Source organism: Numenius arquata, chromosome 10 (genome assembly GCF_964106895.1).
Source record: "Numenius arquata chromosome 10, bNumArq3.hap1.1, whole genome shotgun sequence".
Lineage (NCBI taxonomy): Eukaryota > Metazoa > Chordata > Aves > Charadriiformes > Scolopacidae > Numenius > Numenius arquata.
The window spans coordinates 28,514,915-28,539,397 of NC_133585.1; the positions used below are offsets into that span (position 1 = coordinate 28,514,915).

At 39.9% G+C, this 24,483-nt stretch overlaps 1 protein-coding gene across 2 annotated transcripts; it reads right to left on the bottom strand.

Moving 5' to 3' along the window:
* Positions 1 to 402: 402 nt before the first annotated feature.
* Positions 403 to 24,483, bottom strand: SMARCA5 (SNF2 related chromatin remodeling ATPase 5). 2 transcript variants are annotated; one of them, XM_074155149.1, is made up of 24 exons: positions 24,150 to 24,483; positions 21,571 to 21,645; positions 18,561 to 18,727; positions 17,723 to 17,823; positions 17,041 to 17,141; positions 14,954 to 15,133; positions 13,369 to 13,524; positions 13,132 to 13,263; positions 12,283 to 12,351; positions 11,628 to 11,737; positions 11,136 to 11,362; positions 9,633 to 9,754; positions 9,389 to 9,541; positions 8,013 to 8,145; positions 7,126 to 7,274; positions 6,784 to 6,903; positions 6,441 to 6,551; positions 5,726 to 5,839; positions 5,402 to 5,524; positions 4,233 to 4,365; positions 3,161 to 3,279; positions 1,954 to 2,166; positions 1,412 to 1,522; positions 403 to 698 (listed from the first exon to the last, which is right to left on the bottom strand). In XM_074155149.1, the coding sequence occupies exons 1-24, from the start codon at positions 24,279 to 24,281 to the stop codon at positions 633 to 635; spliced, it is 3,117 nt and encodes a 1,038-aa protein (XP_074011250.1). In that variant the 5' UTR covers positions 24,282 to 24,483; the 3' UTR covers positions 403 to 632. The 2 variants fall into 2 exon arrangements, with proteins under 2 accessions (XP_074011250.1, XP_074011249.1); XM_074155148.1 differs by having other exon boundaries at positions 7,126 to 7,270; positions 8,009 to 8,145; positions 24,150 to 24,281.

Here is a 24,483-nt window from a genome sequence, read left to right on the forward strand (position 1 = left end):
GTACACTAAGTGTAAGCAGTGAGACTGATGGCTTCTAGGGCTGCCGCCGTAATTCAGCTTGTAGTGCTGGGGGCTGGCTGTTCACTCTGCTGTACATACCAAGTTCCTTTGACTTCTTGAAGAGCAAAGTACTGTTACTCATCCTGGCCTTTCCACTGATGTCCAAGAACTGAGCGTATTTGTGTAGTAAAATTAAGTTCAATAAAGGTAAGGTGAGAGCCATAGAATTACCAGAAATGGGGTTTGACTGGTGGTGGCTTGTAAGCAGAAAACAGATTCTATTGATCATAATGGAAAAAGTGTTCACAACCCCCTAAGATGAAAAAAAGAAATTGGGGGATGACTAAACAAACATGTATTCAAGTGGAAACATTAATGAAAAAAGTCACATGAAGCGTTATTAATAAATGAAGACTATTTATTACTTCAAGTGTTAATGGTAAAAAAAATTCAGCACAGCTGTTGCATTTAAAAAAGTGAAACTACATTAAGTACTATGTTTCTAGTTCAGTAAACAGATGAACCCGATGTCCTTTAATGACATAATAGTTGAGCATTATACAGTACATCTTATGAAGACCCGTAAATTAAAGAACTACTTTTTAAATTTAGTGATTACAAAAATTCTGCATTCACAGCTTTAGCTTCTTTTTTCTTCCACGACCATCAGGAGTCCCATCCATTTTGCGCTTCTGTGCCTATAAGGTAAGTTTGTCAATAAGTTACCGTGACACGAAAAGTTTGGATGCAAGCAATGCATTTCAAGTCAAAGCAGATGGAGATGATTTCCACTCTAGCAGCTTTAAAATGTCATAAATTGCCAATGTTGTAATACGGGAAATATGCATATCCTCCTCGGGATAGCCATTGCTTTGTATTCCTCCAGTTCTGGAAGAGTACCATGTCACAGAGGTAGAAAGCGTATAGAAGTAAAGCGTATAGAACTTTCCCAACAAGGAAAGTGAGGGCAGAGCAGAGTCTGCACAGGAATGCTTGTAAACAGACCTGTGAAATACTCCACGTGCAATGAATGGTGTGCGTCACCTATGTATCCTCCAGTGGTAAACACAGAACTTCTTTAGGGATAAAAATTAATCAAAAGGCAAAAAAAATCTCTTTTATTTTGCCAAGGTAAGCCTATAGAGCGTACCAACTCGGTGAGCCAAAACATAACAAGTTTACCTGCTCCAAAGCACGTGAGCTACAATTTAGAACCTAAACTTATTTTCTGTTACTTGACATCCACAACTGTGCTAGCTGAATGAGTGTGAACTGTAAGCAGCTCTTAACATTGCCTTTTAAGTTTTTTTGTTGTTTTCAAATAAGTTTAGGTATCACATGTCCTAGACAATTAGAAAAGCACCCTGCCTCCAAATGAGCTTTCCCACAGAAATGCCATTTTCAATCTTACCGAAGATGGTTTTGGTCCGCGTTTCTTCTTTTCTGCCTTTTCCTTTTCTTCCAGTTCCATGTTTTCTCTTTCAATCAGGGTGATTAAAGTATTGCATCTCCTTTGTAGCTCCTAAACGGCACAGCAAATTCACTCACTACATCAGACAGCCACTTAACGTAAAAATCATATTAGAAACACCTCTAGGTAAGTTTTTTGCTGTATCTTGGCAGAGCGAAAAAGGAATGATACAGTTTTGGGGAGTTACTGGCTGGCTTCACAGGAATGGATGTGATCGCCGATGTTTGCTTTTTAAAACGTGTTTGTATTTAACTCAAATTCATATTGATTTTGAAAAATGGTACCTTGGAATTTTGAGTTTCTCCTCCCTTAAGACTTTTTACTTTACTGCATTTGCCATCCACTACAGTTGCTGGCAAGTCTATAAAAATGTAACGTATTGTCCGCACGCGCAGCACTTCAGCAGCTGTTTAATGAGCCTGGTGTGTAACTGTGCTGTCATAGGCATTCACAAACAAAACGCAAACCAGATGAATACATACCATTGCAGTTCTGGACTTGAGAAACCAGTCAAATCGGAACTGAGGGGAGTTTCGGATACACTGTCTTAATTCATCATAGACATTTTCTTTATCAAATCCCAGCTTGTGAAGCATACAGATGAGAAAGCGATCCTCCTCTTCAGTGTAATTCTTCCCTTTATTAGTACCATATGATATTCTTAGCTGGTGGAAAGGGGCTTTGTATCTGCCAATCTAAACAAAACAAGTAAGATCATATGAAACTAAGCAATAGTTTAGAATTAGCATGGAACTGTTTTGTATGAGAGCAATGCATCCCATGAAGACAGGCAAATGAAAAATACCAAGTTAAAAAAACTAAACCTTCTAGGATCACTGGTGCTAGAGACCCCGCACGTGAACGTGTGGGTTCTAGATGATGCATTTACCAATGCCATCTAAACTGGTAAATCCCAGTTTAGACAACAGACAGCTTTGTCTGTCATCTTTTCATTAGCTGCAGACTTCCGACCTGTCTCTACGTTTGAAAATAGCCAAGATCTGCCAGGCGTAAAGACGCAATGATCCTTTTTAAGATCCAAATCCTGAGGAATGGTCAAAATTAGAGTAACATGGTATGTGAGTCTGTAGCACACAGTCCAGCTGCATTCTGGTTGAGTCAGATGCTGTTCTTCCCCTGGCTTCGCTAACTTGTCGAACCTGAAGCGGGGGGGAAATTCTGATCCACTGTCTTAATTTACTACCAATCTGTTCATTACCAAACCCTGTTGGTGAAACAGACCAAGACGAAAGCCACCTCTGCTTGGTAAGTCTTCCCTTTTTAAATGCCCTAAACATACACACGTATATGTATGTGTGTGTATATATATATATATAGAGAGAGCATTTTCAGTTACATGGGTCCAATAGAAATTCCGCTTCTTCAAAAAGCATGTATTTAGTGGGAGTGTGTTGTACAGCACTGTGAGCTGTTTATCCTATGATAACGATGAGTGTTACAAACAACAGGTTAGGCCATGCCTAGAGTCATCCTCTTAGCTATCAGCCAGAACAGCATATCTATAGAATGGAAAAGCTATAGGCAGCAACTGCTGAGGAATATGTAAACGAGGCAAATACCATGCCCAGCATATCTTCACACATGAGTTACTCTGGCTAGACAGAGAATCCCGCATCTCACCTCGCCGGCACAGGGAAATAAAAGAAGCGAGAAACACAGCAAAGATACCTTTGTATCAAGTGCTTTTTTTATGCTGATTCGTCTCTGAATTCTGGCTTCTCCTCTTTCTATCTGAGCCATGATCTTCTCTATGTCTTGGAGTTCATTGCATCTTTCCCAGAATACGGCTAAGAAAAGAACAATCGATTAGTTTCTTATCATGCGTTTCAAAAGTTAGGGGCTTTGTACTTTAAAAAAAAAAGAAAAGGTGTTACTTCCTTTTACCAAAGTTACTGCCGTATAAAAACAGGCGTGCCTTTACCTGATAAGGAACCTTCCCTTCCCATATCGTGTGTCGCAGTATTACAAACGCTATTTGAAGGGGTTAGATAGAGGAGGCCTCAGTTTAAATGAGGAGCGATACAGGCCAGAAAGGTTTTTGTTAACCAGGCTCCTTCGCAAAGAAAAAAACCTTCTTAAAATGGCAACTGATGTAACAGCAATACATTTTTACAGAGGGAAGCGGGAGGGTAACCGAGTGGCCAAAGGCAAGAGCAAGTGCCTAAACGACAATTAGGTGTTTAAATAAAAGAGCCTTTTAAAAGAATTTCTCACATCTGTAAGAAATTTAGCCCTAGGACCTTGCAGCTGCACTATAGTAGAAAACAATTCTGAGACATCAGAGGTAAGTACCAAGTGGACTTCAGGTTACAAAAATCCAACGGCCATTATATATTCCGACACAAAATGCTTAATGTTTCCCACTCTTGATGAGGTAATAAAAGTGAAAAGATTCAAGAAAACTACTGCTTAGTGAATACAAGGAAAAGTAGAACTTCAGCTAAGCATTGTTTCTCAGCATTTCCTTTTGCCAAAATGGACAAGAATTGAAGACTAGGGTAGATTTAGGATGTTAAAGTGGGTCAGTAACAGTTTATGTGCACATTTTAGTACAGCTTAAATTATGCAAGGGCTAAACATGGTAACACCTGGATCAGTAGATCCCAAATCCATCAGTACAACTGAAGAGCCGTGTAAGAAATTCTCGGAGGTAAGAGGTTACCATGTTCACAGGCAGTTAAACCAGGAAAGCAGCGCTAGAGATGCCCTCGCGGAGCTGAGTGCTTAGCAAGTGAGTTACCTGAATACTCGATGACTTCCTCTGGGGTTTTTCCTTCTACTTCTCGTGCTATATTTTCAATGTCATCACGGCCCCACTTCTCGTTAGCTTTGATGAACTGGTTAAAATCTCTCTTATTCCAGTTAGTGAATCCCTATATAGCAATTAAAAGGAAACATTGCACAGAAATTTAGGATTTGTCTCTCTCCAAATGCATTTCAACAGATTTCTTTAAAAAAAGGCCTGTAAGACTTCCATCATTCCAACAATATTAAACCTCTGCTTTCCCTGCAGTCTAATCTTAGTATAAAACCTGTTTTCATCCTGCAGTCACTGTAGTCTCTCCAGTTAAACGGTGATTAGCACTGGTTCTCTAAATACCTACTAGTTTGGGATAAAAGAGTGTTCAGCTCATAAATTAATGCCTCTAACAAATATTCTCTGAAAGAGAGCATGGGATCACTTTTTAAGAAGAAAAATCTCTCAAGTGAAGCAATAGTCTCTATGATGCTTTTGTTTTGTCAAAAAGGCCCACTAAGTGTCTCACAGATGCCATCAGCCACTTTCCCAGGTCACTCTCCAGCACCAGATCTTGTCCTCTAATCCCCCCCCCCCCAAACAATACATCAATAAAATGTAATACCCAAATAAGGCATAACGGCAGCAACCTGATTTAATTTATTTAAATGTACATGCTACCTAATTATAAACCTATTCTGCTCATATCCTCAGTTTAGGAAAACTGCCTGTTCACCCTGCAGGATCCGCTTCCACATGGGAGTGACAGGTTGGCAGCAGATCTGCTTTAAATACTGCGGAAAGGAGCCCACTCGGCTCTGCAGCTAGTCTGCGAGGTCCCACAGCTGAGGAAAGACCTCACAGCCTGCAGTCCACGCAAACTTGGAAAGCCGGACGCTGACGCTGGGCTCGTTCTTAGTCTCAGGCTTAAAATACACAGAACAAAAATGAGATTCAGTAGACCCCGAGTACGCTGATTTGGTGCATGGTCTTCAAAGGTACCCAGGCCCACGACGAACTTAGCGTTAAACCTCTTTTCAGTTGGAATCAAAATGTGCAGCTGTGTTAACTATGGCACGTGTGACTAAATGACCACAAAAATGTTCCTATAACACTGTAAAACACAAAGCAAGTTTCAGGTGACTTCAGTCCTGCTAAAGACCCGACTATACCTGCGTTAGAAGCTTCTCTTTTTCTTCTAGTTCTTCATCATTAAGAGGTTCAGCCTCATCAATCTTAAGCTGCTCTTCCTTTTGTGCTTGGGCTGCATTTGGCAAATCAGGATTACGAGGTACCTGGAAAGTTTTGCATTTTGTAAAATTTGATTAATTTTTCACGGATAATTGCTAATTGTCGCTTGGCTGTCAATATAACCTAATCATCTGTTCAGCGCAACGTGCTATTCTTTCATTTAAATTAGCGTGAGAAAGGCAGAAGTAGTACATATTCTCCTGATGTTGCAGTAAACTGTTGCAAAGCGTGAAGTCTTCAATTACCTTGTACCCAATTGTTTTCCTGTAGTAGAGAATCTCTTTTTCCAATAGTTCGAACAGGCGCGGAGGAAAGAACTGGAAGTCCTGTACGTTTGGCTGCTTTGGAGGCCGTGGTGCCTGAAATACATACAGAGTTTGTATTTTGTATTTGACTCCTTTTCACATTCAGAATCTGTTTGCTTGTAATAACCAATTGAAGTTTATGAGAAAAAAACCCAAACCTTTATTGTTACAAAAACGCATTCTTAACGGGGGAAAAAAAAAAGGAACAAAGGCCACAGCGTGGCAGAGACAACTGTAACCATGAGGAATTCTAAAAGCTAAAGACCTCTGAGAAAAGGAGAGAAGGTCTTTTGGCAGGAGACGGCGGCTGGGGAAAGTGTCACACGTATCCCCTTCAACAAAGTTCAGGTGTTCCGAGCAGCAATAAGGAAATATCCCACAGGTAAGGAAAATCCCCAGCTGCTTAAATAAAAGTAAAATAAGAAACACCTTGGTCTCACCTTCCTAATACCTTACAAGTTGCATCCTGCTCTTACGTTTTTCTCACAGAAGTTTGTCTCAAATCCTTTGGATTTTTCTAAATTTAAATTGCCTTCCCCAATTTACAAAAGTGAATAGAGCACTTTTTATGAATAAAGACCTATTTCTTGCTTTCAGCTTTAACCATTTATCATGCACATTCGAACAATTTGTTTTCTTAAATCGGTCAACTCACCTTGGGTGCTTTTGGCTCACTGACTCGAAGAGCCTCTCTGAAGTAAGCATCCACAGCATAATTGGCTTTTCTTTCTCGTTTAGGTGGTTCGATCCACTCTGTAAATGCCATCTATAAAAACAAACCCCACCACCCCAAAAAATATTAAGACTAAGCCTTGCAAAACATTCGGACCAGCTACAAGTTTTATATAAAACGAGGTTTAAATCTACTTCATTAAATAAGTCATAAAACGTGTAAGCTATTTTCATGCATTATATTGTATTTTAACCAACGCTTCTTAAATAAATGTTATTCAATCATAAAACTTAGTGCTTTCCTCCAAAAGAGAGTTAAGCGTTACCTTCTGTTTTTCCCTGTAGTCTTCCCCTTCGAAATTATACACGCTGGACTCCGTATCCATTGTGAAGTTCCTAAGCGAGCTTTCACCCATCTTTGAAAGTTTTTCGTTCATTTCAGCAGTCTTGGAAGAAGAATAGCAATTTTGAGAGATACTTCATTATGAAAAAATCTCATTTACAACAGCAGAAAAACCAAACAATTGGCCAATATGAAAACCCTCAACAGCAAACCCCCCGTTCTCTCCAGCTTACAATCAAGTTATCGTTCAGGGATATACTATCTATGCCATCAAACTGAACTCTACAGCTGGGCTTCCATTTTTTTTTGAAACTTTCTCTCTCACCTTCTTTGCACCTCTTTCCAAAATGTGATCAATATCTTCATCTGTAATCTCACTCTCCTTTGAGGCAAACACGTGCGTTGCTCCATGTCTGATCATTTGCAGCATCTCATCCTTCCCAAGTTTATTCAGGTTTTGATCCACCAGCCTTCCTGAAGAGAAAAGCATTGGAGGATAGCAACTAACTAAAGAGCTTACATAATGGAAGGAGCAATACATGATTTGTCTCCACCTTACATTCCTAAATTAAAACTATATCCTTTTCTCTCAGTAAAGGAAATTCCAAATGAAGCGGGCGGGGCAGGGCCGGGGGGGGGAGAGGAAAAAAACCCCAAATCCAGCAAAATCTACCCAGGGACCGCATACATGTGCTTTATGATACATGAATTGTGTTCAACAAACATCATTTTGGATGTGAGGTCTTCCGGATAAGCTTTGTTATTCTGCATTTTCACGATTTCCAGACTAAACCTTATTGAGTCCTATTTTTCAGAATAAGGTTACTGATTCCAGTCAAGTCAACCAAGAAGGTCACATTGTCATCAGTTCTCCCCACCCACTAAACAAAGGCAAGGCACGAATTTCTCCAGTTCAAAGGAGAAGTCGACTGCTTTAAAATGAAAAAAGAATAAAAATCTGACTATATCCACTTGTACGTATGTATCACCGGGAAGGTAATCAAAAAGTTAGTGAGGAAGAGCCTACCCTTAAAGTAAAATAAATTTTCAAGTGGAGCAGGCCCTTGCACTCTACGTTCAGAGTTCAGTTGAGGCAAAAGCAACATTCCCATTAATTCTTATTCGTTGATTTCACCACAGTTTACAAGTTGTGAAAAAAAAAAAAAAGAGAATCACATCATATATACAAAAAAATTGCCTTCATCCACTTGCCTTGCTGAATGACTATGGAATCTAGCCGGAGTTTCATTTCTGCACGTTCCACTATTCTTTCTTCCACTGTATTGTCTGTGATAAACCTGAACACTCGGACAGTCTTTGTTTGGCCAATTCTGTGTGCTCGATCCTAGGCAAAAAACAAACAAACAAGTAACAAAAATATTCAGTAGTTGGTTTCCAGCATGACTATATCATTAGTCTTCGATCTTCATTAATTTCTACATACTAATTTACAAAACAGAATAGCACAGGTTAGTTAAATGCTTATAGACAGCCAGTTAACACGACTGACTGCCCAATGTCATGCCTGAAAGTAGTGTGGGTTTGGGTTTTTTTTTTTTTTGTTAAATCACAAAGGGGAGAAAACTGGATGCTCCTGACCTGATGTAACCTTCTGTAAAATCAAAGTATTTCAGAAATTATCTCTGTACTGACCAAGAGCCACCTTTCACAAAATTGTTCAGTTGTGCCATGAATATTTTTGAAGAAAAAAATACAATGCACCACCTCGCCTGACTGGCAAATCATTAACCCCTGTGAGAATGAGTATTCTGACCACACACCTTTAGTGGTAGCTGGAACTATCTCGCTTTAGCTTCCAGAAAGCGAGTCCGTCATTCTTTTGAACTAATTTTTGCTAGACTACTTGAGAACCTGTATCTTAACTGAAATAATTAAAAATAAATTTACAAGATTTGTCACTGAAAGGCCTCGTTTTTTCAAAAACCACCAGTATTTTTTAAATAGCTTTACTTTCTTATGTGGTCAGTAGTGTTCTTAACACTACTCCTGATGTTGCAAGATGCATGCAAATCTACTTCAAAAAAAAATTAAAGATGGTTGCTGAAAGGAGCTTGCTCACTTAGCACCACCATAAAAGCAGGTTTTGAAAAGTTTAATTCAGCTTTTCTTTGTCTCACTTCCAAAGTATCAGAGAACACAGTGTAAATGCATTCACCTCCACTCCCCACAGAAGTTTTAGTTATATAGTTTTATAGTTATATAGTTATAGTTTTGCGATTAACACATAGCATGCTAGATCTTTTTTTTAAAAAAAAAAAAAAAAAACAACAAACCACCAAACCAAAATAGGCTATTCTCATTAAATACTGCTAAGAGTACTGTAGCATGCACTCAGCATTTCCCACTGCATAAATCATTGCATAGCCCAACTGCGACTAAAGGTTCCACACAACGGAAGCTGCACTGGAACTGAAGATCAGTTTTAAAAGTACTATACCTGTCCTAAATCAAGAAAAATACCAATTTATTTTGGAAATACTGTATCGTGCCAGGTACGCATTTCTAGGGAGGTTCTGTGAGAAAGAGAAGACGGAAACCCAACACGTAATTGCCATCTGGATTCTTACCATAGCTTGGAGATCTACTTGGGGATTCCAGTCTGAATCGTACAGAATCACAACATCAGCAGTAGCCAAATTGATTCCAAGACCTCCTGCCCGTGTACTCAACATGAACACAAATTTTGAGCTACCAGGTTCGTTATATGCATTAATAGACGCCTAAATAAATAAAAGGAACATATTAGTTGAACCAAATGTTTCACGAGTACTATCTTTACTTAAGTGAAATAATACTTAAAATTTTAAATACCTGTCTCTCATCGTGTGGTGTTTGTCCATCCAGTCTACAATACTCATAATTTCGCCACATACAGTAATCTTCCAAGATGTCTAGGACTCTGGTCATCTGACTGAAGATTAAGACTCTTGAACCTGTTTGGGTAAAAAGCTTCCTTATGCTTTCGCAAAAAACTTAAGATTTACCAAACTCTCCAAGTTTGCTTTACCAGAAAGGGAAGGAGGGCAGTTCTGCGTGCTACGAAGATAAGTAGTTAGAATTTCAGAATCCAATATATGATGCAGGGCTGCAGCCGCTGCCAGCAGAGCAGCTGTGTGGGGCTTCGCTGCCTACTGGGGTTGAACCACAACAGTCCTTTTTGGTGTCCAACGTGGGGCTCAAAGGGTTGACAGATGTGACTGGAGTGTGCTAGATCAAATTCACGGCTGCTCTACCTCCGTAGCTACTAATTGGCAGGCTCCTATGCTTGCCATGGGGCTTGCTTGCCTTACTGTGTGTTAGTGGCTGCCTTTCTGCTTTTGTTTTCTGTTGTACTCCTTATCAAAATGTTCCCAGGCACTGCAGAGTAAGATGGTAACACAAATATAAAAACATCAAGGAGTACAAAGTATGAAATTTTTGAAGTATTTGGTTTGGATTTAAGATAGCTAGAAATAAGTAAGTTCTTCTAAAAGATTTGTCAGTTTACTTACCTGCCAAGAACAACCTCCAAAACCTGTAAATGTACAGTAATTTATGCACATACACACAACCACTTCCAACCTACTTGAGAGATTTGAGTAAAACATAGAATATTACACAAAGCTTCCACTTCCCCCGATATTCTCCTAGTACGATTTTTTTGTCCTTTGGACTCAAGATCTAATGATGACCTCTCTTTTGTTTAGCAACTGAGCTTTACAGTAATGTATTCCAGCATTCTGTCCCCACTATCAAATAACTTTAGAACTACTGAGCGTTCCCCCACTTTTGGTTGCCACCGAAAAAAATCAGGTGCTACTCAAACTCATATCCAGCAAGAAAGACCAACATTTCACAAAGGGTTTGACTTTAAGCCTATGTGAAGACTTTGAAACTGAAATGGTATTTCATGGCAAATCAAAGGAGTGGCTAAAACGCCACATGATTATGTTTCAAACATAATAACGCTAAGAAAGAAAATTTAAAGCCCAGACCAACTGATGTTTCTCTGGGCTTGATTTAGCTGGGGAAAAAAAAAAAAAAAAAACAACCAAAATAACCCAAACAAATCAAAACGCCTCACCATCACAAAAAGCCATAATGGACTATTGATGCAATTATTTATGAAGGCACAAAGGCACTTCACCAATTGTTTTTGTATCAGCTATTTACAATACAGTGCTTGACGAGCTGGCGTCATGCTAGAAGCCAACATTACTCCTGGCTAAAGTGTGCTGGTTTTTGCTCAGGATACGTGGAAACGTTAAGTAGCACTGACTTTCATTTTTATCCTTGAACCAAACAACTCCCAAACACCACCAACGAAACGCATACCTTGTTCTTTCAACTTAGGTAGCAATTTGTCCAATACTACCATTTTGCCACTGTTGGTGACCAAATGCATATCTGTTGTGTAAGGTGGACCAGGTTCCGCTCCATCGAAGAGATAGGGATGATTGCAGCATTTTCGCAGCTGCATGAGGATATTCAACAGCCTCATTTTGTCCAGCTTGCCAGCTGAATTCAATATATCTATATCCTTCATTAAGATTCGTGTATACCTACATCAAAGAAAGAAGAAACTTTTGTAACTCTAAAACAAAGTTGGCCTTTCTTTAAATGGTAAGCGTAGTCAAAAGCTCCCCCCCCCCCATTTAATCAGGTAACTCTCCCTGATACACATGGTTTTGTCATCACGACAGCATCACAAGGAAACATATACGAGTTGGGAGGACACCGGAAGGAATTAAGTTCCACACAATAATCAAGTCACAAGCAGCACGTTCATTCTGAGCCTTAACCACAGCAATCAAGTACGTGAATTACCATTCTCGTTGCATTTTGCTGAGACCCACATAAATTTTAACCTCCTTCTTTGGAGGCAAGCTTTTCTCTACATCAGCCTTAATGCGACGTAGAAGGAATGGTCGTAGCACCTGAAAGAGATTGCATCGTTAAACGTATTTGGGAAACTGAAACACTGAACAGGTCAACAGACAAAAGCCGTGCAGATATTCTCTATCATAAATGCTCAAACACCAGATCTATTCCAGATCATCTGAAAAAGCAATCTATATGGACAGGTTATTATACACGGGAATATACATGCGCTGTCTTTGGAAGGCTCAAAAATTAGGCAAAAAAAAGTAATCTTTCAGATAGTTCTATGCCCCCTGATTCTTTTTTAATTTTGCTGGACTGAAATATTTAAAGTCTCTTCATAGTCAATATTTTTAATGTAAGTATTTCAGAACCCTGAAAGCCAGAACTATCAACCCTTCTCCCCCTCCAAAACAATTTCTTTTTCAAGAAACAGATCATCTTCTGAGCTTCACAAACCTATTCTGAAATTCTACCATAGTTTCTGGAATAAGCTATTTTACCCTAATATTCTGTCCAATTCTTCAGGAAGCATTGGAAGAATTATTTAGAACCTAACTTAGGTAAAAGCAACACACATGCAAAAAACAGAACGACTTACCATATGGAGACGTTCCACCAACTTTTGATCCCCGAGACAGTTATTTGTATCAAACCACGAATCAAAGTCCTGTATCAACAAAATAATTGGTATGTAAGAGGTTTCCTTCCAAGGTGCGATGCCATTACAATGGTGAATAAATACAACTCAAATGATTCTCTTACGTAGGCAGTAAATAAAAGAACAAATTACCCTCTTTGGTCTATTTTTATGGAAAGCTCTATAGCACAGCATATTCCCCCCCAAAAAACAACCCAAAACCTCCATACTATTGGAAGGAGGGGAAAAAAACCCCAAACAATCAAAATACGAGTCCTTTTGGAAAAATTCCATCTGGAAGAAGCATTTGATGAAAAATGAAAAGGAAAAATTAGAATTTTGGTGTAATGCACCACAAGGCTTCCTTCTCTACAGATGTTACACTCCCAGTGCATCAAAACAGTTAAGCATATGCTTCACTTTGTGAAGTCTATTCCTCATTATGTAGTATCTCCCAACTCACAGGAAAGAAGTCTTAAGATAAACAATAATTTAACTTGAATGTATTAACAATATTAGTTGGTTTAGCCATCAGAATGTTTAAATCTATTTTGAAATGCAGTAGAGATCATTTTCACATTGTGATTTTAAATAACTCTTACATCTGCTAAGCTCACAACAGCCCTTAAAAATGGCCAAGCTGAGAAAAGTAGTCTACCCTACTATACTTCACAATTCTGGAAACACTTCTAACTGTCAATCTATCATTATCGGTAACTAATACTCCTAACTATACATATTCAGGCCTATTTTCATATTTGGAAAACCAGAAGAGTTTATTTAATTTGATTAGCAGAAATGAAGACTTACTTCAGATGAGTTAAAGACATCTGGCAAAAGGAAGTTAAGAAGCGCCCAGAGTTCATGTAAGTTGTTCTGAAGTGGCGTTCCAGTTAACAGTAGTCGATTTGTAGTCTTGAATTCCCTCACAATTTCTGATAACTGAAGGATGTTGAGACATAAGCAGATATAAAAATATTACTAGTCCCCACACTACCATCTCATAACCCACGCAAATCTCTTTTTTTCAATTAAAGTATAAATTACCTTTGATTTTTCATTTTTAATCCTGTGGGCTTCATCTATAACTAGGTATCTCCAGTTAAACTTTTTGAACACTGACTTCTCTTTGATAAGCATTTCATATGATGTTACGCAGACATCCCATTCTCCAGGCAACAACACATCTCTGACAAAGGCAGCCTAGACAACAAGGTAACAGTTAGTTACTGGAGGCTTTGTCAGATCTTAAACAAAAAGAACACACTACTGCTGTTAAAATTTTAAAACTATGTTGCTAATAAATTTGAAAGAAAAGATAAAATTCATTATAGAGGCAATACAACACACAACCATTGTAAAGCTTGACAATTTTGTCAGTCCTGAAGCTGCCTAAAACCATTTGGGTAGAGCAGAGGAAGGATTTCGGCTCTAATTTCTGGCTTCGGAAACCATGACTGCCTACACACATGAGGTTTTCAACAGCTGAACTGTAAGATCAGGACTCAAAATTAATTTTTTCTAGGTTTGCTTTGGTTTGTTTTTTTTTAATTTTTAAGTTTAGAAAACAGTAGGTTTTGAATATTTATTTGGCTAAGCGAACAATTTCTAGAACACCGACATCCAAGGTTAAAAGCAGACACAGTAATTAGAATTCAAAATAGAGATGCATAAATGTCAAGAACTTAACTCATACAAGCAAAAAAATATACTGAAAAAAGATTAAGAACTTTTGGATTCAAAAAAGATGCACTAACAAAATCACAATATATCAAGACCTATATAGACCAATGACCTCCAGAACTACTTAAAGTTTCATCAATATTTTTATATTTTCTAACCCAACAAACTAAAAATAGAGCTAGATGCCCTTAAAAAAAAATCTGCTGATGAAAGCAGAAGTTTAATGGCACCAGTAATAACTCTTCCTTCCATAAATAAATGGGTAACTCCAGTTGATAAATCTAAAGAGGCGTCACCATATTCCGTGTTTTTTAATTTTTCTTTGCTGTGCTAAAAAAACCCAAACTAGCAAAGAACTGATACTTAAGTAACAAAGAGAGAATGATTGAAATAGTAAGGCCATAAGAGGCTGAACAATATTTTCTCTTTTAATTGACAAAATTCAAGGCGAATAAAATCCATTTTGCATAACACTTTCAACAACCCACCCACCTTGCCCCGTCCAACATTAAACTGACAAAGTGACACCCCATAATCCTCTTAAGAACTGCTATTACAGCCACTACAACGTACTGTACTACACAGAGCAGAAAACAAATTACTTTTTTACAGATTTATACAGTCATACAAATGACAGCACTTTATGTGAAACCTTTTATTTTCCTATTTCAAGATTTACTGGGTTTTGCTGGTCTAACGGTGTATTGTCTTCACCAAAGGAGAGAGAAAACCTTTGGTCAAGAAATCATGAGTGTGAAGTGATGAAGCAATAGCTGGGCAACATACATGTGAATTCTAAGCTGGTTCTGTTTTAAGTAGGTAGCGCTTGTTGGCCTTACTGTTTAACCACTACAGATCCAAGTAATATCCTTCCTTGTCAATGAAAGGTAAAGGACAACAAGATCACATGCTGGATTTACACCAGAAAAACCACCACAAGAAAACTTACTCGCTGGTCTTTGTCACCTATCAAACAAACTGCTCGAAGTGTAGGTACCCATCTCTTGAATTCATTCATCCAGTTATGTAGAGTGGACTTAGGAACTAACACCATATGAGGACCAGGAATATTTCTGTAGTGTTTCATATACCCAAGAAGAGAAATTGTTTGCAGTGTCTTCCCAAGACCCTGTAAGAGATGTTAATGTGTCAGAAAACAAATCTCTCTCAGGAAACAGCTTTAAGAAACCCAAGAGTGAGCTCCGAGTACAACACGGAAGACACGGCTAGCCTGAACAAATGAGTGAGATATATTAAAGACAGTGCTACCCACAAAAGGCATCAAAATCTTGGTTAGGAAAAGCTTGTACAGCTTCCCGCGTTTAATGAAAGAACAGTAGTAAAAGTAAAATTGTCAAACCTTGGATTAAGAAGTTAGAATTTGGCCTTACAGTTCAAATAAGACACATTCTTAGAAGTGCAAGAAAACATTATTTCATGAAAAATTGTTTTGTAGACTAAGGTGTACTCAGATTATTTATACAGAGGTCAACAAACTTTACAAACTGGACATATGCATTCTCTTAAACTTGAAATAAAGTGAATAAATTAAGAACTCTGTGAGGAGGCTTTTACAGGCCACAACATGATTTCACTTCTTGTGAGAAGAAAGCCAAACATAAACGGCTGCATATGTCAAAGAAAAAACAAATACTGAGCTTCTTTAGAAGTAATTAAGTGCTCTGTTCTTTATTCAACAAATATTTAAAACCCAGTGTATTCAGCACATAATTTTATTTAAAACAAAACCAAGGAAGAAATGCAAAAACCAGATCATTCGTATCATTTAAATAATTCAAAAAGATTATGACTCAAACCTATGGGATTTAAAATACCCAAAAAACCATCAGTGCAAGTTATTTTTGCTTCTAAAATTCAAATCTTTGTCTTCAAAATAACGACATTCCACCTGCTGTAAGATGTGGAAAAGCGTTTACAAGCTGTGTGAAATACATTAACAAATTCAAAAGGATTAAAATTTAAGAATTAATCCAAAAATATTTAATAGTAAATATTTAAACTCCTCAGCTCAAGACGGATTTTGGAATACCACAAATCCAAGGACTTATAAAGTTTCCCAGTCGTTTTGTTAAAACAAGACTGCTACACTTAGAACTGTACTCAGAAAAAAAATAATTCCTCTGTTCATAAGTACATATGTTGAAGAAAATCCTTGATCTATTTCAAAACTAAACATGTTACTAAAAAATAACTTAAATTCATTAGTCTCTAATTTATCTTGAAGTTTTATTACACAGAAAAGAAATTACCAGAAAGTATGAGAAATGCAATATACTGAAATCTAATTAGATTTTTGTTTTTCCTTATCTGCTCCTTACAAAAAACAGATACAACTAAAATCACTTAGAGGACAAAAACATATCTGCTTGTCAAACTACTACAATTTCTTCTGCATTCATCCCTCATCTTTCAGGGAAAAAAGAATAAAAACAGAAGCAGAAGCTACTACGGTCAATGCAGAATGAAATGTTCATGGTCATGCTGCGAAAGAAACTTTAGCACAGCTCTCTAGCTACATCTATCTTTGCACCATTTTTCCCAGAAACTCCCCCACTGGTGTAGCTCTTGCTGCTGAGATCAGTCCACGTAGGACACTCGAATCCTGCTGTCTGCATTTTACTCTAACAACAACAGGAAGCGTTCCCACTTTTGTTACTCTTTTCATACATGACACTCCCTTCACAAGGGCAGCTTGAGAATACTGTAACAAAACAGCTTCAATTTAGAGAAAAAAACTAGAGGACACAGCATTCTATAAAACAACTCCCCTCCAACAAATTTTATGTCTCTAAAGGTTGACGGCTTCTCTTTTCATACGTCTATTTCTAAAACTGCCTGCACAGTTTATTTAAATTTAGATACGTGTGACACTTTTAACATTAGTGACTTAAAACCTTCAAGAAAAATACGATTTGGCAAATTACATATTGCGTTTTGTGATATTAAAAAACCCATATATATATATAAAGCCGAACTAAAACTGTATTGTATAAGAAACACGGGCTATGTGCATACCATTTCATCTGCTAGGATGCCATTGATGCCATTTTCATACAAGGAGATGAGCCAGTTCAGTCCTCGAACCTGATAATCACGCAGCTTTCCCCACTTAACATCTAAAAGACATGAAAGAATAGACTAAAAGATCTGTAAAAACTTACCAAAGCATTTCAGCATCCTTTGCCTGCTAACTGACACTGATTATCTAAGCTCCTACAGCTTTGTTTTCTGCAAGAACCCAAAATACATAGAAATCCGAACTCTATCACCACCCCCCAAATCAGAACACAGTCTAATGTTAGAACAACAGAATACTGAATTCTCTGTTAAATGAACTGGAAGCTGTTGGGTTTAAATTGTATCATAAGATAGGTTACATATGCAAAATTTGTAAGATGACAGACTTAAAACTAGCTCTTTCCTAGTAATTAAAGTATAGCAACTGGATTTCTAAAGGACAAGACTCACTGGACTATCTTTGTAGCCTCACAGAAAATAAACAGGCCCTCGCTAATACATTCTGTCTCATTAGACTGGTGCTGGATTTTTTTTTCTCCTTCTCCTGTTCCCCAGAACTGATTCATTGTTCTTGGGAAGGATGTAAATAATCTTCAATAATCTTCATTTTAGACAATATTTTGAAGGAAAAGGATGGGGGGAGGGGGGTAAAAACCCAAACAAAAAAGAGGAAACATACATGATGGAGATTCTTCAAATCGAGTGCAGACATTAGTTGTCTTGGAGCTTTCTGTTAACAGCTCCTCGTCTTCCTCCTGCTCTGTTCTACGATGGCGGTAGCTGAAAACGTGCAAGAAAGTAAGTCAGTTTTGGCTAAACTGAAAAGACGTGAAACCATTCCAAAATTAAATCTAATGTCATTCAGTACAGAACGCAAACACCCAAAGCAGCTTCTAGCAAGACTCTTCAAAAGAACTCCTGTTTAGCCGATCAACTGAAATGCTGCTTTTCAACTCTTTAAAGCCACTATGTTCTTAAGAAGATAAGATGACCACGTTGTTAGCAGGCTCAAATATTAGAGCAAAGTGACTAGAAAGGGATAAATTGCATGCATCACTACTGACCTTTAACTACAAGACAGGGAACACCACTGTATTTAAGAGTTCTGGAACACCTGCCAAACGCTAGATATACTTAGCCATGCACACAGCAATGAAGGCAACCCAAATTTCTAGACTTCTACTTTTCAAGCTGCCTGTAAGATGCAGTACACTGATGTTCTCCGTGAACTCTTACAATTTACAGCCACAAATGCTCTATTTTTCTTTCCCCACTTTTCTTCACGCTGGAATACTTTTAATCATGGTAGTGCTTTACCACCAACACAAAATTATTATAACCCCTAGAATTCTTAAAGAACCCTCATCTTACAGGTGGGCAGTTGAAAAAAAATCACCATTATACAGCATAAAACACACACCGAAATAGGACAAAAGACTAGCAAGTTTAACTTACGCTTCTAAAGTACAATAAAATCCATAATTACAGTACAAGCTGGCCTACATGACATCACTCACTCGCCAACTGACAGTAAATTCTGTTTCTCGTCCTTCTTTATTCGTGGACGTCCAGGCTTCATTTTCAAAGGTGAAGTTGGAGTTTTCTGAGCAGCAGGCTGAATGAAATGAGCAAACAGCTCAGTCTGCTTCAACAGATACTCAAATCTGTTCGCTCTGTCTGTTTGCTGTTGACGAGAAAAATTAAGTGGAACAAGCGTGAGATGTTACAGTACGTATTCACTCAAAAGAAAAAGCTAAAAAATGCTTTTTAAACAATATAGATTCACAATTTTTTATATACATACCTACAATAGGACAGAAGATATGATTAAGATCAACAATGTAATTGTTGCTGACATATTCAACATTCTTACAAAGTTGCAAGACAGACTTACGCTAAGGCTGCAATCTGGCTTTGGCACAAAGATTGCGTGAGTGTCCCTAGACATGGCCAGAATCCCATTAAGAACCATCTCCTGTCAAAAGTGATAGTCCCACTCCCAGAAATTTACCCCCACCCAGCACGCACAGGATTCTTCAGTGAACTCGTTCATCTCACCAACCTGGCAACAACTATTTTCTGCCACACTAGTTTCCTGCCTGCTCAGTGAGATACGCCACCTCACCGTGGTGTCAGATAAGCAAAAGAGCTGGCATGAAAGGCAGCGGAGGGGGCAGAAGAGCCCACAGCTAGAAGCCAGAACACCTATTTCATCAGCAGAGACCTCTTAGATATGCTCAGTCTAACTTGTCCGGCTGCCCCCTTTGATATGGGTCGCTGTTTTCGCTGTGCAGAAAAGATTACAGGAGACAATATTAGCATCTAAAAGGCTCAGTTCCTTTGAAACAGGTTTCATCTGGAACCAACACACCTTCCCAAGGCCACATCAAGACTTCAGAACAGACAATCAAGACAGACAACAGTTCTAAGCTTAACAGCAACCACTCTGACATTCTGCCAGCTGCCACAACATAACCTGGTATTTAGCAACTTGCAGTTACAGGAAGTCAGTTTTCTTACTAAAAAGGAACATATGTTCCAAAGTTCTGCAAGAGCAATGCCAGCTCTGTGAGTGTTCTCCTCTTTAAAGCAAGCAGTTCCTGCACTGTGTAAAAGACAGAGGACAGGGTTAAAGAAAGAGACCAAGAAATAGATCTGAATGTACCCGAGAAGTCAGACTCACTCTAACTGCAATTTAAACTTGATTGACACAGCTACAATCGACTTCCACTGAATGAAAGTTTTCCTGTCTATTCTTCATAGGGTTTTTAGGGTTTTTTTTGTTTACTTCACAACAGTTTCTGAAGTTTAAACTACATAAGTTCTTACTGCTATCCAAATTGTTGACCCTTATTTTTAAGTATTGTTTCATTGGCTGTACAAAAGGGAAGTTGAAGAGATACAAAGTGCAGTGTAAAAGTTTCCTCATTCTAAAATTTTAGTGAGGAATCTTCTGCAAGTTTTGGCACTGCACACACATCCTCACGACTCATTTTCATTGCGCTTAAGGATATTCCTTTAAGTGGCTAACAAACATCTGTATCTTTTACACAGGACACAGAGAACAGGCTGTACTCTGCAATCTTGAGCTATCCCTCTACCAACAGAGAAACTTTTACTGTTTTCTTTTGCAGTGCATCTTCTGACTACTGCAACAGTAAAATACATTCCTCCTTAAAATCGTGCCTGTCTAGAGACTACAAGAGACAACTCCAAGTTCACTTCCTTCAGTTTGCCAGGAAGTAGCACAAAGAAACACTAGCAGAAGAGAACTGGGTTATTTTCAGTGGCAAGAAGAAACAACACAGGAAGCAGCAAATTATGAGAATCAGTTTCACTTTCCTATGAAGAAATTCCACAAGCAGTCAGAGACACTGGAATTATGAACAGGAAGAAAACAAAATAGGGAGGAACAGAGAAAGAAAATGTGATTAAGTGGTGAGGAGTGGATGACTCCATCTCTTACATTCAGTATATTATAAAAACTAAAAAATAAGGAAAATAGTAAGTTTTCTCCTAAGCTGCGAAGCACACCATCACCCATCTTCAAAAGCTCAAGGACTCTAACTAGAGCTTCACAATGAACAAATTAAACGTTAGACAAAGCCAACAAAACCCCTTTCATTCTCGAAAAAATAAAAAGATTTAAAAGTTGGCCAAGGCTTAGTCAGCGCTTGTCCTAAACAGCAAACCTTTCCCCAGCCTCCTGTGAATTTTGAAAGCTTTCATTTACCTTGACCCGTAAACTGTACTGTTTGGAAAAACCTGCCTAATTTGAAGTTCTCCTACTAAAGCATATTTCAACTGAAAATGAATGCAGTGCCTACTCAAATCCATATGCCAAACCTTTCTTTTTACTGCTACCCTCCCCAGATTGAAATTAACATACTTTTCCTTCAAAGGACTGCTACTCCTGCAGTTCAAAAATAAGTTTGGAATTATTTTCCTGTATTCAATAGTGATACAAAAAAGGTCCTAGACTTCAACTGACTCCATATATTGAGAAAGTAAGGTAGCGGCCATTTAAATACTTATGGATGCTGTCCTAGAGGATCTTTCCATTTCTGACTCAGAAAGTTAATGCTAACTCTTCATAATCCCCCTTGCCTAGAAACGGCAACTCTACAGATAATTTCAAAGGCAACTTAACAACTTTTTATTACATTTTTTCCCCTAAGATATTAGAATATTTCCCACTATATCATTCTGCTAAATCTTGAGCACCTCAAAGCTCCTAGGACTATACTTCCTAGAAACAGCATAACACATTAACAGTTATTCCCACAAATGACTGCAATGGAAATGGAGAAAGGGAGGAGGACCAGTGAACAAAATGCTAAAAAGGAAAGGGGTCTGAGAGTTTTTTTCTGGATATTTTTTGGCTTCAAGTTACTTCAATATTTTTTAATAACTACACAAAGTTTTATAAGTCCCATGAAGAGACTTCAAACAAGCAGAAAACTCAAGTCTATTTTAAGCAACTGCAGAAGTACTGGGTAGCTGTACACAGTCCCAAACAATACATACCATTTTCTCTTCGTATGTAGGATCTGCTTCCTGGATTTCTTTTTGTTTTCCTGGTGATGCATCATCAAAAGATTCCTGAGATGAAAAAGAATTAGAAATAAATTATTTTCTGAGCAAGGGAAGATACACATGTAAAGGAGAATAAGATTGTTTCAAATTACTATCTATCCACATCAGATGGCAAAGCCATCTTTTGCTGCTTTGATATAGTCAGCTTTCTATTACTTACTGTAAAATTACCTGGAGATGGATCAAAGATCCCTGCCAGAGGGTGAGGGACAGAGCTAGATCTCTGTAATCCGATTTAGCTTCATCATTAAAGCATCACATCAATATGAATGAGAGAGACAGCTGTGGTCCAGGAGCTCGGCATGACGCTTCTAGGGTGCTGAGCCAAAACACTCCTAAAAGCTGGCTCTGGAGAGCTCTCTGAAAGAACTAGTTCCGGTCCCAAAGCAAGACTAGTTTCAAGTTCTGTTCTTTTTTCCAGATTATCCCAATCCCTCATTGTTCTGTATCAAGGGAGCAAGTCTAAATGAGAACCTGGACTGCAGTTTTGTCCTGCAAGCAGAGTAGGAATTTAGACAAACTCTGCATTTTTCTTCTATTTAGCTTACTAAATCAACTAATTGCTGTTATGGTACCAATGGTACCACTACTAGCAGAGAAAACACATTGGTTGGGAGGGGGCACCCCTCCTTCATCCCCTTCCTGTCAAATCCTTGACATACTGCCTTCAATTATTCTTGATATGGGCTTTTTTATCCTTGTCTCTCCTGTTATTAGGTTAACTTCTTCCCCATCACCTCCCATATTTAATTTCATCTTCTGTTCTTAAATCCAAAAACAATAGCAAGATCCTTCCCTGGTAAACCACTTTAAGGCAATATATTACAAAATAATTCTTGAAAGAGTAAGAAAAGGAAACAAATGAGATGCCTTCAAAATCATTATTAACCATCTGCTTAACTGAGCCACTAAGAACTGGGCTAACGTAGAACAAAGGAACAGGAAAGAAACAACCTGAAACAAAGACAGGCAAAACACGGGATGTTTGTGGGCGGGTGGTTCCTCACAAAACTCTGGCAGGTAAGGCGTGTGGAAACCGAAGAATCCCGCCACAAACCTTTCATTCACCAGTCAAACTATAAAGAACTGAGCATAAAAAGTTCTGGCTAAACATTTTCTAAACTCATACCCAAATCTTCTTACTCGTTTCCCACTGGAATTAGCGAACACCGACCTACCAGTGAGCACAAGCATAGGAACTTCTGTAGGAAATTCATGTTTCTCCTGCAGTGCTTAACGTGTGAAACGGAGAAACGCAGCAGCGCGCCACCTGATCCCGTCACGTGCAATAAAGATGACAAAAATCTCGCAATTTAGCCGGAGAGCAAGAAAAGCGGTCTCTTAGACCATTCAGGACGATCGAGAAGCTATTTCAACTGAAATGTCACTTTATGCAAGGAAATCCCTTCTGCACGCGAAAAGGAACTAACTTGGCAAGCCCAGAGAGAGCCCTGGCACACGGGTGCCTCAAGAGCACGCGTTTCACAGCCTCCATGCGCTTAGCCCTGGCCCGGAATTGCCCTGTTTTTGCAGGTTCGAGCAGGACTTATTACCCACAGTGCTTTGGCTACTTGCTCATCCCCCAAACATGGCATTTGCAAATTTATTTAGATCAAGTAGGTTGGACTGTACAGGATGACTCAGAGCACAAAACACCCAGCGCTGAAAGCAGGACCAACCAGTTCCCTCGTATCGTTAAAGAAACAATGCTGCGATAAAAAAATTGCATCTCCGGGCTATCACTCAAACCCCTTGAAATTTCTGGAATAAGCACCTGTTGCCAAGAAAACCCCCAAAAAACCAAAAACAACACCCCTCCGAACAACCTCCCACCCAGGGAGGGGGGGAAAAAGTTTTGAACGGCTTTAGTGGAGAGAAAACGTTGCTGCTTTTTAGAATACGGACATGCTTATCGCTGAAGCAGGAAGCGCAAACGATGGGAAGGCTTCCCAGGAAGGAGAGGGGAGAAAGGCCACTTGCGAGGAGCGGGTAACGAGCCCACCGAGATCTCTCCCGTGTGCGGGACAGCCGGCGGAACCCCCCCTCCACAGCGGGAGGAGGCGAGGGGTGCTCCCCCTGCCCTCCCGTCACCCCGCTTCGAAAAAGTAAGAGTGACCTGGCGGCGAGGCCTCCCCTTGTCCCCGCGGACGAACACGGCGCCCAGGGCTCGTGTGCGGTGGCGGGTGAGGGGAGGGAGGGCGAGAGGGGGAGCAGAAGGATGGAGACCCCCCTTCTCCGCCACCGGGCCGTTCCCCGGCCCCGCCGCCCTCCTTCCCTCCCTCCCTCCCTCCCTTCAGAGCCCCAGGAACACGGCACGGCCCCGCGCCCGCCCCTCCATTGTCTCCCGCGGCCCCACGCGGCCCGGGGACGCCCCACCGGCGCCGTCCCTCATGGCGGGCACCTGCCGCCGCGGAGCCGGGAGCGCCTCCGCGGCCCAGCCCCGCGGAGCTGGGGAGAGGGAAGACGGGGGGCTGTGCGTGTGGGGTCCCCGCCGGGGGAAAGCGCCTGACCTCCATCTCGACGTCGCCGGCGGCGGAAGGAGCCGTCCCCGCGGCCTCGCTGCTGTTGGCGCTCGGCGGCGGCGCGGGCGGCTCGTCCGGTTGCGGCGGCGGCGGCGGCAGCGCCTGCTGCCCGGCGGACATGATCCCCGCCGCAGACAATGCTCCGCCGGCGCCCGGGCCCGGGCCCGGCTGGCTGCGCGCTGAGGGGGAGGAGGCGGCCGCCCGGTGTGTGTGTGTGTGTGTGCGCGAGGGGCGGGGGGGGGGGGGCTGCTCGGAGGGTAAGCAGCGCGCTGAGCCCAGTAAGCGGTCGCCGGCGGAGGCCCGTCCCCACTGCCGCCCCGGC